Here is a 16,951-nt window from a genome sequence, read left to right on the forward strand (position 1 = left end):
ACTGCGATGAGTCAACCATTCTCATTCCCCATCTTTCGTAAGATGGAAGATATAAAAGGTCTCTCTCTCTCGCCTTGTCCGTAGCAAGGGGCCACGGCAGGGTCCCTTTTTCTGCTTGCAACTAGGAAGCAAAGAAATGCCTTTAAAGGTGTATGATATTTATGGATTCAAATTTCAAGCAGAAATCTTTTGAAGTAATAAAAATAGTAACTAATAAAAAAAGTACGTAGTTCAAGTAGTCTTGCAATTGCATCGACTGTTATGCTACCTACCAACTGCCTCGTAATGGAGACTTTATGTCAGCTAATGGGCTTTCAGATCAGTTGTGCTGTGTTGCCCTTGCCCATATTATATATATCTGCCTTTGGAGCTGTGCCATTTATACAATAGCAGCTCCATCTTTTTTTTTTTTTTTTATGCTTATCTCATCACTTATGTAAAATGGATAGACAGACAGGCGAGAATGGCTGAGTTCAAATCTAGAAGAGTCTCAAGTCTCAACTACTAGGAGTGCTTACCTTAAACAATTTAGTAAATTTGTTATTTTAATTAATTTATTAATTTCTTTCATAATGGAAGAGCTACCAAACTCAAGTCCATGCACTTTAAATAGGTGAAAAAAAAAAGGACGGAGACTGATAAAATAAAATGTTAATTAATTATATATTAATTTATAAATTATTTGTAAATGTGAAGAAAATATTCATAATTATTCTTTTGATAGCACAAATAGTTGCAAACACGTTTCAGGTACTGAGTGAGAAGTGACATTCTTTTCCAATTTGCCGTGCGAATAATTTGGTAGCGCTGGAGAAGATTGACCAAAGCATTGGATGAAAGTTATCGGCGCTTGCAAAACAGTCCATCTAAATAATTTCATCGCGGTACGTGATTTGTCCCATCATCACATCATGGTAAATCGGTCGGTGGGGAGGAAACTAGCCTTTCAATTTTTTTTTTACCCGTGAGTGACATGACTAATGATTCGAAATAATATAATAACCTACGTAAAAATATAATTTCTTTTCGATTCATCGTAGTGGTAAAACTTTTTATATCCAAGTAACCTAAAGTCTACCAGATAATGAGTGATGGAAACATCAAAGTCAATTAATCTCATATTTTGAAAAGTTAACCAATAGAGATAATTGAAAACGTGTATATAAAATACAATTAAACTCGCTAATTAACTTTCTTCTGGTAAAGAAATTGTAGAAGAGAGTGGTTTTTACTTTCACTTGCAAAACAAGGCAGGTCATGTCAATGTCATGATTCCAAAAAAAAAAAAAAAAAAAAAAGAGTGGATTATATGTTAATTAAATCAAAAGTGGATATCTGCTCGGAGGATTAAGACCCGAATATATTTGGATGCCCCGATTCCATTCACTCGGACGGCATTCCGGACTCTTTTTTCTTTCTGTTTTTTCCAATTTTTTTTAGCAAGTAAGATATCCTTTTCAACAGTGTAAATTATCTGTCAAGCCTTTCGTTTGAAATATAAAATATAATAACAACGTATCAAATCAATATTATCTATATCAAAGCTATAAATTTTAAAAGTTATTATTAGTATTGACAAATATAAAATATTATTAAAATTCATAATTTTAATAGCAAAGTATATCTTTTTTAAAAAATTTGAGAGGCTATAAAATTTTTTATAAAAAGTATTGCGCCCACCAAGAACCTAATTAAAGTGTAATCAATAATAATAAGGGTAAGCAATAAGTAATGACATTATTTGCATATTAATTTGATAGATGCAATGATAAACACATTAATATAAAATAATACATACACCTGTAAAGTGGCAAACATTTATTAAAGTTAATATATAGTATAATATTATGGTTATGCGAATTTTTTTTTTTAAACCACCGGTATCCAGACCTATTATCAGGGACCGTTTAATCCTGCTCAAGACTTAATCACAATTAATAAGTACCCACATATCTGAACTTAAAAGTTATTCCCATATGCTTGATCTGCATTGCTAACTTAACCACAACTCGTAGGTCATGGTTATGCATTATAATATATTAATATGAAAGCCCTGGGGGTCCAGCATAGACCCATCTTCTTGTTCATTTATTTACATTGTTTTCTTCTACTGGTACAGCTTTCGTGTATTTATGACAAATAGTTAATGCCCGTTTGTGAATCCAAGCAATTAAGAAAAATGTACAATAAATGAAGAATATTATAGGAATACTTATGGGAGTGGATCAATCCAAAAAATAAATAAAGATTATGAAATTGGATGTGGGGCTACATGACATTTAAAAACTAATTAATATTGTTATATCATTTCTGGTTTGCTAGTAGTTTTAATATTATTTTTTATTTTAATGATTACCTTATCTTATTTCTGGTTTGTTAGGAGTTTTAGTATTCTTCGTGTTAACTAATTATTTTCATCTTTTGGATCCAAGAAATGTCATGATTAGTTTGGCATTATTTAGTACAAGAATTAGTCAAAGAACAACAAAATTTTACCTTCTTCTATCCCCAAAACAGGAATTGTGTCTACAAAAGTGTGTATTGATGCTTAGATCCACACCAAACAAGTTAAGGAGCAGAAGTTTTCAGATCACCGTAAGGTGAAGAAGAGGTTTGGAGTCGTGGACCACAACAGAATAAGGCCTGAGCTATCGGGTTGAAAAACAAAAATTGCCAAAAGCCCAATCGGCTCAAAGATCTGTCGTGGCCCATATACCTGCGAAAGTTAATTGAGATTGGGCCAGAAAGATGAGCAAACGTGGAATAGGTTTAAATGGGCCACCTTACAGGTCCTGAATTCTCTGAATTAGTTCGTGCTACGAGACGACTAGCAGTGAACAGTCAGGACATAAACAATGCCTCTGCAGCTGCAGGTTTATTAAAGGGCCGCACATGGGGCCGGTGGCCGGTGCTATCAAGTCCATGGGGAGTACATATATGATTAAAAATTTGGTAGTCAAAAAAAATTAGAAACCTGAGTTACTACTGATCCCATGTGAGATGAAATAAAATAAAGGATGCATTAAAACTCACCTACCTGAAAAGATATTTTCAGATAACAATCACATATTTTATTATGTCTTGGATCTATAACTAACACTGTTTTCATGCATGCAACTTCGTTTTGTAGTATATATAATCAAAGATAGTATAATGTTCTGATTACAGTAAATTCGTAATCTAGGTGTCAAAGAAAATAATACAATAAAAATAAATATCTTATTTATTTTCTTGAAGTTGAATTTCTCATGACCATTTTGTTTTAATTATGGTCAAAGCAAGAAAGGAGGAGAAACAAAAGAAGCAAATAACATATGTATTATAATACAAATCTGGTTCACTTAAGAGTACTATCCAGCAACTATCTTTAATTAAGGAATTTAAGGCCGAAAGCTCTTACAATCCACTAACGATTTCTGATCCCCACCTTGGCAAAAGAAAAGGTTGTCAGGGCACCTGTATAAACAATTATCCACCAGGCTCAAATCAACAGAACCCGGTTTCAAACTCATTAAAGGACCCGGAATCGGCCCGAACAAGTAGTTTCCTGCCAATAACAGTCTCTCAAACGACGACGTATGAGCTTTTTGAACTGCCGCTTTCAGAGCGTACTGAGTTGGTATCATCCCTGTAAACTTGTTTTGCTCCAAATTCAAAGCAGATAACTTGGGCATCGAGCCAAGAAATGCTGGCAATAGGCCTCCAAGATTGTTATGGCTTAAATCGAGAGCTATAAGTTTACTGGTAAAACCCTTTGTCCTTGGAACTTGCAAGACTCTGAAGTTATTGTGAGATAGAGTCAGCTGTTGAAGGCTCCGATGGTTAAAAATAAGTGATAATACAGGCCCTGATAATTGGTTGTGGCTGAGATCTAAAACCTGTAAATACTCCAAATCGCCTAAATTGTGCGGTATGTTCCCTTTTAAGTTATTGTTTCGCATTGAAAGCTCAACAAGAGACATTGGCGATGTTGACGGAAGTTGACCGGAGAACTGGTTATCGCTTGCGTCCACAAAGTACAAGCGTTTTAGCGAATGCAAATTAGGGAACTCACCCGAGATATTGTTTTGTTGGATTTCGAGTCTTTTTAAGCTTACAAGAGAACTGAAGCTTGAAGGTAAAGATCCGTTGAGATTGTTGTTATCAAGGTAGAGCTCTTCGAGGTGGGAGAGAGACCCGAGGGAGAATGGTAACTCGCCTGAGAGAGAGTTTTTGGAGAGACTGAGACGACGAAGGCGCGTGAGATTGGCAAGTGACTCAGGGACTGAGCCAAAGAATGAGTTATCGGAGATGTCAAGCGTTTGTAAGAAACGGAGGTTCCATGTGGTAGAAGAAAGTGAACCAGAATAACCAACAGGGTCAAGAGTGATCTCAGTAACTCGGAATGAACCGGAGGCAACTCGATCACACCTGAAGCCGCAAGTGAATTTGTCGCTGAAGATGTGATCACATGGGTCCAAAGAGAAGTCCCATGAACTAAGGCAAGATGCAGGGGAAATGGAGCTGGGGTCCAATCCATTCTTTAGATCCTTGAGCACTCGTATGTCTCCAAGGTAGGTTCTTGAATGTACGACTACTACTTCAAGCAATATAAAAGCCAGAGACAGATTGAGAATGGGTCTGTGTTTTGACATATTTAGGAAGTGAAATGGTAGAAAAATGATGGATCTGGACTTTTTGAAGTTATGCAGGGAATCAGAATCAGTAGTAGTAGTTGCAGTATAAGTGCAACAGAAGAAGTGGCTGTGCCGTACAATCTGGGTTTTATAGTGGCCTTTCCCTAGGTCTGCCTATTAAGGGACCCGCTTGAGATTTGACGTGCATAGCTTTAAAAGCTCCCAAGCGAAATAGCTGCATGAATTTAACTAAGTAGTCAGGATAGCGGTTCAGATTATCGCATAGCTTTTGCTGTGATTTGCAAGTCAAATTAGGCGTGGGATAGTCTAATAATGGTATTATACTGAAGAATTAATATTTTATTGATAGATAATGAAAAACGCTTCTTTTTTTTTTTTTTAACCATCCTATTTTTATTATTTTAGTAATTTCAAATATCTACCGTTTTACCTAATATCATAAATTAACTTGAACAGATTGAAAACTCAAAGTCTCATCTAGACTGGACTAGCATCCAAGCACAATTCATCCCTACAAGTGTTTTAGCTGTCCCAATTATGAACAACCTCCGTAGCTTGGACAAATCTTTTTTGTCCATAACCTCTGACCAATCAATAGAATATTGATTAATAAAAACAATTGAAAGCTATAACCCGTGTATTTACCTTGTAGGTATAGCTAATCTCCATCAAGGGATACAAGCTGGTTGCTATTTCATTCTAGACCTCAGAAACACTGTTACTGTGCCATGCATTGCTGTTGTCTAATAGAATTTCGCGGAACAGGCAGGGAAACCATTATGGACAATGATGCAATTACTTTTACTAACCCTATTTTTGAAATTTTGACAAAACTATTCCAACTATATATGGAAAATGTTTTCTTACGAGAAAACAGCAGTCTTTTTTCAACATGGCTAGTGATACATACAACAGGCTAAACATAGCTTACAAGAAAAGATCCAGAAAGCGCAGGAAAAAAAAATGAGCACCTTCTGATGACATTTTTCCAATCCGTGAACTTTCTCGCGATGCTTCAGTTTTGATGCTCCAGGGTTTGGTGGTTCTGGGCTGAGCTATCCAGATATTTCTTCACGCAAGTTTGGTTCGTCTCAAATATAAATGGCATACCCCTTATCTGCAAATTCATCAATTTCACTATAGTTGCTCAGAAATGGATGTCAAGAGTAAAATAAACCTTTTGAGGAAAATTTTATGTTTATTAAGACTTGTATAGAATGTGTCGTATAAACTTATGTTAATAAAAGTTCTATTCAAAAGAGCCCACTGCAAAACTTTAGTTGACATATAACATATCTAATGAGGAACACAAGAGCCAAGAGAAGTTGCAAGAAAAGAATGGCAGAAATGAAGGTTTCAAGTTTCCTTTGGAACAAAACAGAAGCAACAAACTAGATCATGGTTAATGATATTAAAAGAATTAAGTGCCCTTCTAAAAGAAGATAGCACAGCCAGAATGGACTTTTATGTTTACAGCAACAGAGTCTTTTAGGGGAAAAGGTTGGGTCAGTGAATTACAATCACACCAAAATGTTAAACAAAGGAACCACGACAAAGGAATATTCTTGGCATTGGAAAACCAGTTGCACAGTCAAAAGGTTGCTGCAGGCTTGAGATAATTGACAGAGAAAGGTTCTATAAAAGACATTTTTAAATAGATACAGCTATATTCTACATGGATATGTGATGTATCATGCATGATAAGGCTATTGCTCAAGAAAAATGTACAGGAAGAAACCTCAATCAAACAACTGGAAGTAAGGCTTAGACTCTGTCCAGGGGCTATTTCCTTGTCATTCACTGATATAGGAAATTTGCCAAGATTTTTCAGATGGAAAGATCCACTATTGTCCAAATTTATAGTTGCCTACACAAATAAAACATAAAAGCAACGTTAACATGCACTTGTAGCATAAGCAATACTCAGAAAATTTTGGCAAACTCATATAAGCTGAAAGAAAGAAAACTTCAAAGTTACTTCTTACAAAAAATAAAATGCAATATTTTTTATACTTTTAAAGACTTCAATAATACAAGTCAATTATTAGCCAAGCCATCTTCAACATCAAACTTCCTCCACACTTTTTCCTCTTTAGAAATTTATCAATATATTTCCATAAAGCCGACTATGACAAAATTATGATCCTTAATTCTCCAGTACTGGGGAATCAATCTGAGCGTCTATTAATTCTGCATACAGTTATTGTAGATCCTAAGAAGCACAGTGCATTCTTGATTCTTTTATGCTAGATTACTCATAATTAGAAGCTGACATGACACTTGAATCAGACCCCAGATAATCCTTTAAGTGTCCTAACCCAAAATAACACTAGGTTGGTATCTTATTGAACAAAAATGGTGATATTGTTCCTCCATTAATCAAAAATTTCGATTTTTGGGAAGTATCATGATCATCCAATAAGAAGGGTTTCCATTTTTTCAAATGAACGATTTGAAGACCTATTGGTTCTAACAGCTGATTGCAGAGTGGGAATCAGACCCCAGATAATCTTTTAAGTGTCCTAACCCAAAATAACACTAGGTTTCATCTCGACCATTTCCAGTACAAAAAACTTCTAAGCTCATTATAAACTAAACAGCTCAGCCTCTGAGGTTAACTTGGCCTGTGAGTCGGTGACCACTATCTATAGTTTGAGAACTGAGACCTGATGATATCACTCCTGAGAGTGGTATTGCTGGCATATGTAAGGCTTGTGGAATGGAATCTCAATTTAATATCCATAGGATGGTCTTATGCCAAATAACAGTTGCTGTTGCTGTAGAAACAACAAACATTCCCCTAGTCATTAATATTTCCACATATCTATAGGCTTATATAGACTTGGTTGTGTGCGCAAGTGTTGGGATCAAATTTACGTAAGGGATCGACTTTTTGAAATGCATATTCCAAGACAAGGGCAGAAGAACCAAGAATTGGATATAAATTCAGGAACCTCTTAAGATTAAGCTATCGATGGTAGTCAAAAGAAAAAAGCTGTGCCCCAAATTCAGCTCATCAAATGAAATAGGAGGCACGCAGGTACCTTTTGGTGGCTTTCTTTAGGGCGCAATGGTGCATTTCTACACCTACCTTTCCTCCCTCACCTCTGTGTGTGTGTGTGTGTGTGTGTCTCACAATGTGGGAAGTTTCAAGCACTGAGACATCTCTAAGCCACCTGAAGCTATTGCTTTTTGGGTACCATCTTATAAGGAACTCAATGCAGAGTTCAGTAGCGCGCAAGTACTGCTGAGGGACAGCTGTTACCATGGGAAAAGAAGAGTGGGAGACCAGCCAAGACTCCACTGGGACCTTCTTTCGACAATGTTGTCATGGTACAAACAATACTTGGTCTATATTCCCGCTAGACTCTTAGAATGAAGGAACCTACCAAAGCTTTTTTTTTTTCAATGTAACAGTAGAGGTTTTTCATTATTGATTTGCCTGCAGGAGGGTCATTAGATTACAGAAACAGATGGAAAGCTGAATATAGTAGGGATAGAGTACTGAGTATCATGTCAACATAACTCGTAGAATCAATCATTAGCAATTTAAGACATTCTGCAATTAGGATCTTCCTTTTCCAGAACAAGAATTTCTTAATTTTCTTCAATCTAGCCATTTTCATGCATGAACAATGATGAATTTATCTATTGTTACAGTGCCACAAAGAATCAAAGTAAAGAAACAGATGTCAATTCACAAAAGAAGAAACAAAGAATAAATAAATCAAAAATCAAAAGAAACACGAAAATACGACTACTGGTCCCCAAAAGCTTCAGGAGAGAACAGGGAAAAAAGAAAAAGAAAGAACAAAGGAAAACAAGGCAAAATGTCACAATAGCACACAAATAAACCGACATGGACAAACAAAAGTCACCTGCCGACGAGATATTTTATTTGCACGCCCTTCCCTACCCAAGTCAATATCAACAGAAACATCTTCTGTTGCTCTACCAAGTAAAACCTGCATAATCTCAGACATATAATTGAAATTAAGCTCTGAAACAAAAGGAAACAAAAAAGCAAAAAAATATATCATAGTTCAGTTGCATGAGCTTCAAAAATGACTAAAATAATACAGATGATTACTCCAAACTACTGCACATGATATTTTCAGTTGTATAGAAGCTAGTATCATCAATATTTTTCCCAGTGGTTCAAAATTAGGTGGGTTGCCAGATAATGCAGATGAGCAATTAATCCAAATAAGACTTATGCTCCATTATGCCTTTGCATGTAAAGGGAACCATGTTGAGATGAACTAAAAGATTAGGCTTTTCAATAGACAAAGCCAAATAGGTTAAGCAATCAAACAGGGTTACTGTTCTCAGATACCTCAGGTTTCTTTATATAGTGCCTTGAATGGCGGCCATATAAAACAGCTAGCGCTCCTCGAGACGCGATGGCTCTTTGCATATAAGAATGAGCACCCTGCTCCAGTCTTATGATTACCTTCTTCATGTCCTCATGCTGATATCTCGTGACTGCACAAAGTAACTTAAGATTCACATGTGGATTGCAGTATATTAAGCTCTTTATGTGCGGATCAACACAGAAAACAACACACGCACGTACACACAGCTTGTAATTAAATGAACACCATACAGGCTCTTTATTACCTTCCTCATTGGAATATAAATCCTGGTCTTCTGGATCTAAGTCCATATCAAGTATCTGATAATATAGGAAGTGAGACATCTTATTCAGAAACGAAATTGGCAAAAGAGAAAAGAAGCAGAGTCGAAAAGAAAAGAAAAAAGAAACAAGAAAAAAAATACTCATCTATTGGAAGATTAGTATAAAGATTACCATTGCTTCAATATCTGAAAAATATGGAACATCATCATCACTCTCTATCGGTGGCTCTTCTGGATCTGATAATGGATGTTCAACTGCTGGTTCAGGGGGAACAGTATCTACAGACACCAATTTAGCATGTGAAGTCTGACAATTTTGAATTGTTGTTGGGGCATCTAGATCCTGTTTGGCATCAATAACATTTGTCTGCGAGTAAGATTTGTAACCATTAGGAGTAAAAGCGGCCTTCTCTATTGAAGAATCAGCTGCATTATGACTAAAATGCTTCACCGGCACAACTTCAGGAGCTTCTTCCTTTAGCTTAGTAGAAACAAAAGTATCTGTAGTAACATTTCCTGAATTAATTTGAGATGAACTACCATAAGCAATACCTACATTCTTGTGACTGGTGCCACTACTAGGCAAGTTGAATTTAATCCCACGATCTCCAACCGGATGAAGAGAGCTAATTTCTGGTATTACCTGTGATCTTATCATCTGAGAAGGTGCATGAGATTGCCTGGTATTTTCTAGATCTCTCTTCATCAGTACCACACCTCCTTCACTAGTTTTTGGATTGTTCAAAAATTCCTTAGCAGTTGAAGAATTTGGAGTTTTGGGATTACTTGATAATTCCTTAGCAGTTGAAGAATTTGGTTTAGAAGTATCAGGAAAATTCCGCCGGGCTACAGAAGAAAATGATTTTGGACGCAAGTGATTGGTAAAGACAACATCATCATTGCATGGGATCTCGGTATCCTCAGTGTTTAACGTGCAGATAATAACTCCAACACTCAGTTCAGGAAATTGAGAGTTTGAAGTTGATGCAGAAGTAAGTAACTGCACCTCTGAATCTCCAGGTACATCACCACTGTGGTGAGAACCCCTATCTTCATCCAACTCTCCACAACTTGCAAGAGACTTCTTTGTAAGATAATCTGGAGTTAAAGATGATTCTGGTTCAGGTATATCCAGAATACGATCTTGATTGGCATCATTTGGTGAACTCAGTAAAAGTGAACTCAGACCATCATAGTAAGACTTGTCAATTGCATCTTTCCCATCAACATCTGTGAACAGAAGTTCATCATTTGTGAAATTCAAAAGAGAATTGGAAAGTTCAGCTAGATAACCTTCTGCGGTGACAGTTACATTTTTCATCTCCTCACTTGGCATTTCTAGCCTTAAGTTGGAGTCTCTATGGAAGTCATATTCTGAAAGACATGTATTCTTTGTATCACCATCACCACCAAGCGAAAATGTGTCTGCCGTGTGCATATTAGCTGGAATACTTGGTGGCGAAACACCCTCAACTGTCCTCCATATTGGCACTTCAGGAAGAGGAGATGGGTATTCCAAGTTATGAAATGACATAGCACACTCTGAAATTGGAGAACTATGGACGTGGTCTCCATCAAACTTAGAGCATCCATGCACTTGGTCACTATTTTCTGGAAATTCTTTTGTTCTACTGAATTCCTCAATCATAGAATCATTTCTAATGTAATTCATATCCTCTCCATGTATATGTGGAATCTCTTCATGTATATTATCTTTCTCCATTGGATAATCTTCCTGGACAGTGTTCTGGAATTGGGCATGAAAAACATGTGCAGTAGTACCATCCCCAATTTGTGGAAAGGGATGATCCATGATATCCAAATTAGATTCCTGAAGTTCAAAATGATTTGTATCTCCAAGTATACAATTCCCAGAGAAAGGCTCGTCTTCGTTTCCCATGTAACTGCTATCAGTAGGTGCAATGAGAAAACTCAAATCCATAGTGTTAAATGGCTCATTGCGAATTCTTTTGCGGAGAGCATAGTAACAACTGCGAACACTTTCAGCTTTTCTTTTCCCCGAGATAAATTTGTTCTCTTTTTGATTCCCTGATTTACTGAATTTTGATTGAAGAGTTGAAGCAGATCGCTCGAACTCAATCATGTGAAAAGCAGCCTCTGCAGAAACAATTGGATCATAAAGGAGAGAATGCCATCGTTCTTGTATTTCTCGAACAGTGAATTTTCGAGAAAACTGCACTGCACCTTTAGCAAGTGATTCTAAGGAAGCACCAGCCTAAAATCAGAAGAAAGAAACAAATCAACAGAAAATATTAGAACAAAAATGTAAACCAACATGCTACACAGAACAAAAGCCACGCATTACAATAAGGCCACCCAAGCAAATTTTTTAAAAAAAAGATGTAAACGAAAACAAAATAAGAAAACATACATTTTGCACCAATTAATAAATATTTGCTTGTGCCTGAATCATTCCATTTGCCATTTCTTGTTCAGTCTTGATAGGCATAACATATGGACATGGGCTAACATCTGTTCGCTATTGTCCTAAAAGGTCTAATGATAATAGAAATATCAAACGTATCAATGAAAAGCAAAGGAAAATTCTGCACGTACAAAATATCTATTTAACCATCAACCAGAAAGTCATCTCAAACTTCCTAGTGACAAGAGTTTCCAATGAATTCATAATTATGAGTGATGGGATCAAATTTCTCTATCTCACACAAAATCCATGCCCAAAACTGCCATGGGAACCTCGTCACTCGTTTTGTCCAATAATTTTTTACTGTGTCTTCTAAATGATACTATTCGCGGCAAAAGGTTATGTAGGTTGTCATATTCATGATCGTGCATGTATCCTAGTAGCATGTAAACAGAAACAGGGCAATGAAATACAGTCCTCCCTTTAAATGCCTCACAATTCTGAAAATGTATATAAAAATGGCATTTCTATTACAGGAAGCAGTGTTTGTAAGGTTGACACTTGACACATACTAAATACAGCATCCTGACAATCACACATGTACCCACATACACACAATACTGCATCGTGACAATTCCATAATTCTCCAACTGGGCAAAAAAGTTGTGCATTAGATTGCTGTTGTAATTACAATGCCTAATGCAGGAGACCTATCAACCAATTCCAGGTGTCACAATCCCACGCCTTTTGACACCACAACAACATAGTCTGGCACTTATCTGTAAACTATCTACTATCAGCCAAAATCCTTGAGTACATACCTAATTGTTAGGTAAGTTAATGGAATGTCTTGTACTCGTACGTGTCATATTTAAAGCAAAAGCCCCATGTAGCATGTATAAAATTCCTCAACAACTACTGATGACTCTTTTACTAGCAATCCTCGTACAATTCCAGAGAACATGCAGGTATTTCATGGGAGTTTTAGAGGCCATGGAAAAGGGAATTAATGTTGGTAAAGGAAACGAAATTGTAACTTTGCTCTGTTTGGAGTTTTAGAGAGAGTGTAGGAAGTTAATGGGTATGAAAACATTTGAAAACTTTACAATACACCCTTTTAACCCTAACTTGGGGATTTAAGATAAATGAGAATTAGTAGGTTATGGATTCACCTTCCACCGTTAAGTAAATTCTCAACGAAGGTTACGAAGTTCCGCACTCTAACCCCCTCTAATCTAATACCACGCATGTCTAAAGCAAAAGATAGAGACATGAAGAAAACCCATTACAAGACCATAACCAAGCCAACAAGAGAAACAGGCATAGAAAACACTATCAAACCATAAAAATTCAACCGCTAAAAAATTATCCTATGGATGTCTAGAAATTCAAATTCAAAAGAATGCAGCAAAAATAAAAAAGAATTCCCCTAATTTTCGGTAACCCAAAGAGAGAATCACCCAACATGAGCCCACAATTCTTTCCACATTAAATATTTCCTTTTACCAAAAATAACCAGAAAAAAATTGCAAAACCACAGTCCAATTGCTATGAAGAACAACCCCAAATCCTCAAAACAAGGGACATGAAATTGAAGAAGCAATAAACAAATTGGTGAAAAATGAAAGGTAAATACTTCAGAAATAAATTACCTCAACAGCATTCTTTAACAAAAGATCATCTTCTGGTATCCAAGGAGACACAGGAGCAAGAGCTCCCATGACTAGAAACCCGACAGCTTCACTCTCTTTACTTTCCCTCCCTATACTTGTTTGTCTCTCTCAAAAGTATGGTTCTTCTCTATGAAAGCAAAGGAAGGGAACAAGCAGAGTGGGGTTTAAGCCAAAAAAAAAAAAAAATCAAAATGAAGGAAGAAAAAAAAAAAAAAAAAACAATAACACGACACGCACCGAGAAAGAGAATGCTTTTGATGCGAAACGTGGACAAGGAAGGATTCGGTTTCGGTGGCGTATCAGGACTCTCAGGTGAGGTGACCGGTGATTTCACAGAAAATCTATGAAATCGTTGTCGAGATAGGGCACGTACTCAATAACCAAAACCAAAATTCCTCTGTGCAGTGATTTTCTCAGGTGACGGCAAGTGGGAACTTTGCTTGCTTATGCTTTGTCTCGGGGCGGTTTACTCGGGTTGACTTTGACCAAACAGTCCATATCAAACAAAAATACTACGTATTTAATTTTTAGAAGGAAACAAATATTTGTTCCTTATCATTATTATTTTCTTTAATTATTAAAAACAAGTAGGGCCATAATCAGCGAGGTTAGGTTATTTTGAGTAGAAAGTACTGAAATTACTCTAAACAAGAGAGGCAGCATGTTAATCTTTGTTAACGGTGAAATTTTCATTAAGATGCGATATGAACAGAATTAGATTTAGTCCAATTAAGATATTTAAATTTATTATACACTGAAAAATAGTTTAGTGATAAATTTATATATGACTTGACAATAAATTTAAATTTAAATTTCTTCTGTCCTAATGCTCAAATAAAATATTAATTGATAAGAAAACACAAGGCAAATTTTACATCATTAATTAGAAGGAAAATGGTGAGTAATCACTATTAGTTGATAATACAAAATATTTAAAGGTGAAGACATTCTTAACACATTACGAGTTCAAGCACTTGTCATCTCTAGAAAAGATCATTAATTAACTGTGACCTCAAATTAATTAATGCTAATCAAGCAAAGTGTAGGTTGTGAGATCAGATCCTGCTCCGCTCTGAAGATTAGGGTGATTAGGTTGAAGTCTTAAAGCAAATATATTGCGAAGCATAGAATCATAGTCTCCGGCTCCGTTATCAACTAACCCGTAATGTGGATCTTCATCTCTTGCCTCCTTCATTGATAGATCAAAGAAAAATTAAGAAATTGAAGACAAAGAAATAATGTTTTCGAGGTGATATTAAACATATATGCTTGAAGCTTACAAATTCACGCAGAAGATTTTGATGTATTTCTTCCACATTCCTTACCTGCAACCAAGTAAAAAAAGAAACAAGGAAATTGTAAAAAGATTGATCATGTTAATTTAAAAAAAAAAAAAAATGTAAAAATACCTTCTTCCTGCAGGTTTGTATTTGATTATTGATCATCTTATTCTGTAACCATAATTAAGAAAAGAAACAGGTAGCAAAAATTGTTAATTGAGCAACTAATATCATGATAAGCAAAAGACTAGGTGTGTGTATATATATATATATATATTCACAAGTAATGAAGTACATTACTTTCCTTTTTCAGGAATTTTTCCTATTAGTTAATGTATTTATCATTCTCATCCATTAATCTCATGTTGAACCATGAAAAAGAGGGAAAAGAGGTTTATGCAGCTTCAATTCACAGTATAAAATCATAAAACAAAATCCCTGATTTCAAAAGAAAGAATTGGTAGATTACTCGTGAAATTTATTAAGGAATTGGTCATTATGCTGTCTCTAAAAATATAGATTTCTACTGATTTTTCTTTTATTAGTTCTCTTAAATGCTATTCCACACTAAGAGGGCTAAAGAAAAAATTAGTGTAAAATATATATAAAGTTTCTTAATTAGAGAAATAAAGATGGAGAAATGTGGTGGAAAAAAATTGAATTGAATTTTCTAATTTAGATAAAAAAATCCCTAGGCTTCACCATGTAAATTACACAAATAAAATTTCTAATCAAGGCAAGAGGATTTCAAACCTTGCGCTGACGAACAAGCAGCAAGGCAGTGTCCACATCTTGCTCTAGACTACGCAAGTGCTCAAAGCTTGCATCGTTCAAGCATTCGCCCATCCTTTGCCTTGCATTGCAGTACAATAAGCATATCATCCAACGGAAAATTTGCGAAATAAACGAGAAAGCATGCAAAAAACAACAATGGATCAATCAATGAAGAAACCATTACCTTATCTCCGTTATCAGATTTCTGTTCACATCCTTCAATTTCTTCAAGTTCTCTTGCATGCTCTGCATCCACATAAAGAAGAGCATATGATCAAACGTAGAAAGATAGTTTCTTTTACACATATATAAGCATATCAGAAACATAGGGACGATACAGACAGCATATTGTGTACTCCATAGGTCGATCCCAAGCGTCTTCTGGTACTCATCGAACAACTGCTTCGTTCTTTTGAGAGAAACACAATTTATTCAAAAAAAAAAAAAAATACAGATATACATAGAAAAGGGGTTAGTTACAGCGGATTAAAAAGTGTTTGAGAGAGAGAGAGAGGGGGGAAGAGAAGTACGTGGTTGATGGGCTAATGTATTCATGGAGCTTGCCGGTGCTAGAAAACATGATAATGGAAACCTTTGCATCGCAGAGAACAGTGAGCTCATTAGCCTTCTTGAAGAGACCATTTCTTCTCTTAGAGTAGGTGACTTGCCGGTTGGTAGAGTTCTCGATTCTCTTGATCTGGATCTTCCCTCTCGCCATAATCTCTCCGTTTCTCTCTTCAGATGAATTCTAGATCTTTCCTCTCTCTATAAAGAACAAAACAAGGAAAGGAGAAGATTAAAAAGTTCAATTTACCTAAAATGGAAAGGCATAGCCAAATTCGTGAAAGGTTTATCAGAAACTGATAAAACATGGCAACTAGGTGTTTGATGTGAACCGAATTTCGATGTGGGGGACCATCACTTTCCATCTTTCCAGTTAATGACCTCCGTTATCAGTTTCTGAATTTTGGTTGATTTGGGTTAGGGTTTTGTTTGGCTCGAACAGCAACACGCGAGTTGCGCGGAAGGAAACGGAGGATGTGATTGGATAAATTGTTGAGGACGATGAATCGTCATCTTTCTTCCCGTTTTTCCAAAATATCCTAACATTAATATTACTACTATACTAATTAATTTCAACATTATAATATCATTTAAATAAAAAAAATATATTAGTACCAAACAGTACTATAAATTTAATTGCTTATATCCATAAAAATAATTTATATGCAGCCATTGCATATGTATTTTTCACATAAAAAAGTAACATCTTTCTCTGTAGATTAGTCAAATCATCAAATGGCTCAACATCTTCTTCCACTCTAATGTCACATTTCGCTACAGTATCGCCCATTCCCGATAGAAAGGAGCGTTTGCTGATTCTTAGAGAAAGCCATTGTTATATATTTTCTTGAACGGAATAGCGTTATATCCATTGGTCTAGTTAGTGCACGCATAAAATAGGGATTGTAGCTGAAGAGATAGCTGGAGAAGGTAATAATTTGAAGAGATTAACGTTGTTGATGCACGAAATAATGTCATTTCAGCCAATCAAATGTCAAA

General features: G+C 35.8%; 3 protein-coding genes across 5 annotated transcripts; all 3 read right to left on the bottom strand.

The window, feature by feature from the left end:
- Positions 1 to 3,197: 3,197 nt before the first annotated feature.
- LOC105633876 (uncharacterized) lies at positions 3,198 to 4,634 on the bottom strand. The gene has a single exon (XM_012216575.4). The coding sequence runs from the start codon at positions 4,632 to 4,634 to the stop codon at positions 3,381 to 3,383; it is 1,254 nt and encodes a 417-aa protein (XP_012071965.1). The 3' UTR covers positions 3,198 to 3,380.
- Positions 4,635 to 4,713: 79 nt separating this feature from the next.
- On the bottom strand, positions 4,714 to 13,799 carry EMB1967 (Forkhead-associated (FHA) domain-containing protein). Of its 2 annotated transcripts, XM_089725711.1 has the most exons (9): positions 13,572 to 13,799; positions 13,314 to 13,461; positions 9,448 to 11,511; positions 9,258 to 9,312; positions 8,974 to 9,122; positions 8,516 to 8,602; positions 6,376 to 6,504; positions 5,609 to 5,754; positions 4,714 to 4,851 (listed from the first exon to the last, which is right to left on the bottom strand). In XM_089725711.1, exons 2-8 carry the CDS (start codon positions 13,380 to 13,382, stop codon positions 5,653 to 5,655), a joined length of 2,655 nt encoding a protein of 884 aa, XP_089581837.1. In that variant the 5' UTR covers positions 13,383 to 13,461; positions 13,572 to 13,799; the 3' UTR covers positions 4,714 to 4,851; positions 5,609 to 5,652. The 2 variants fall into 2 exon arrangements, with proteins under 2 accessions (XP_089581837.1, XP_012071967.1); XM_012216577.4 differs by lacking the exon at positions 4,714 to 4,851 and having other exon boundaries at positions 5,415 to 5,754; positions 13,572 to 13,798.
- Positions 13,800 to 14,180: 381 nt separating this feature from the next.
- On the bottom strand, positions 14,181 to 16,466 carry AP3 (K-box region and MADS-box transcription factor family protein). Of its 2 annotated transcripts, XM_012216574.4 has the most exons (7): positions 15,919 to 16,461; positions 15,731 to 15,797; positions 15,573 to 15,634; positions 15,368 to 15,467; positions 14,744 to 14,785; positions 14,615 to 14,659; positions 14,181 to 14,523 (listed from the first exon to the last, which is right to left on the bottom strand). In XM_012216574.4, the coding sequence occupies exons 1-7, from the start codon at positions 16,104 to 16,106 to the stop codon at positions 14,362 to 14,364; spliced, it is 666 nt and encodes a 221-aa protein (XP_012071964.1). In that variant the 5' UTR covers positions 16,107 to 16,461; the 3' UTR covers positions 14,181 to 14,361. The 2 variants fall into 2 exon arrangements, with proteins under 2 accessions (XP_012071964.1, XP_089581838.1); XM_089725712.1 differs by lacking the exon at positions 14,615 to 14,659 and having other exon boundaries at positions 15,919 to 16,466.
- Between the last annotated feature and the right edge of the window lie 485 nt (positions 16,467 to 16,951).

This window comes from Jatropha curcas, chromosome 9 (assembly GCF_041381405.1).
Source record: "Jatropha curcas cultivar XTBG-Jc1 chromosome 9, XTBG_Jcur_1.0, whole genome shotgun sequence".
Lineage (NCBI taxonomy): Eukaryota > Viridiplantae > Streptophyta > Magnoliopsida > Malpighiales > Euphorbiaceae > Jatropha > Jatropha curcas.

Coding starts and splice junctions, on each gene's coding strand:
- LOC105633876 (XM_012216575.4), bottom strand. CDS start 4,634: ATGTCAAAACACAGACCCATTCTCAATCTGTCTCTGGCTTTTATATTG.
- EMB1967 (XM_089725711.1), bottom strand. CDS start 13,382: ATGGGAGCTCTTGCTCCTGTGTCTCCTTGGATACCAGAAGATGATCTT. Junction 8,603..8,973: donor ACTATATAAAGAAACCTGAG/GTATCTGAGAAC, acceptor GAGATTATGCAG/GTTTTACTTGGTAGAGCAAC. Junction 6,505..8,515: donor ATAAAATATCTCGTCGGCAG/GTGACTTTTGTT, acceptor TTATTTGTGTAG/GCAACTATAAATTTGGACAA.
- AP3 (XM_012216574.4), bottom strand. CDS start 16,106: ATGGCGAGAGGGAAGATCCAGATCAAGAGAATCGAGAACTCTACCAAC. Junction 15,798..15,918: donor TACATTAGCCCATCAACCAC/GTACTTCTCTTC, acceptor TTCTCTCAAAAG/AACGAAGCAGTTGTTCGATG. Junction 14,524..14,614: donor AAAATCTTCTGCGTGAATTT/GTAAGCTTCAAG, acceptor CTATCAATGAAG/GAGGCAAGAGATGAAGATCC.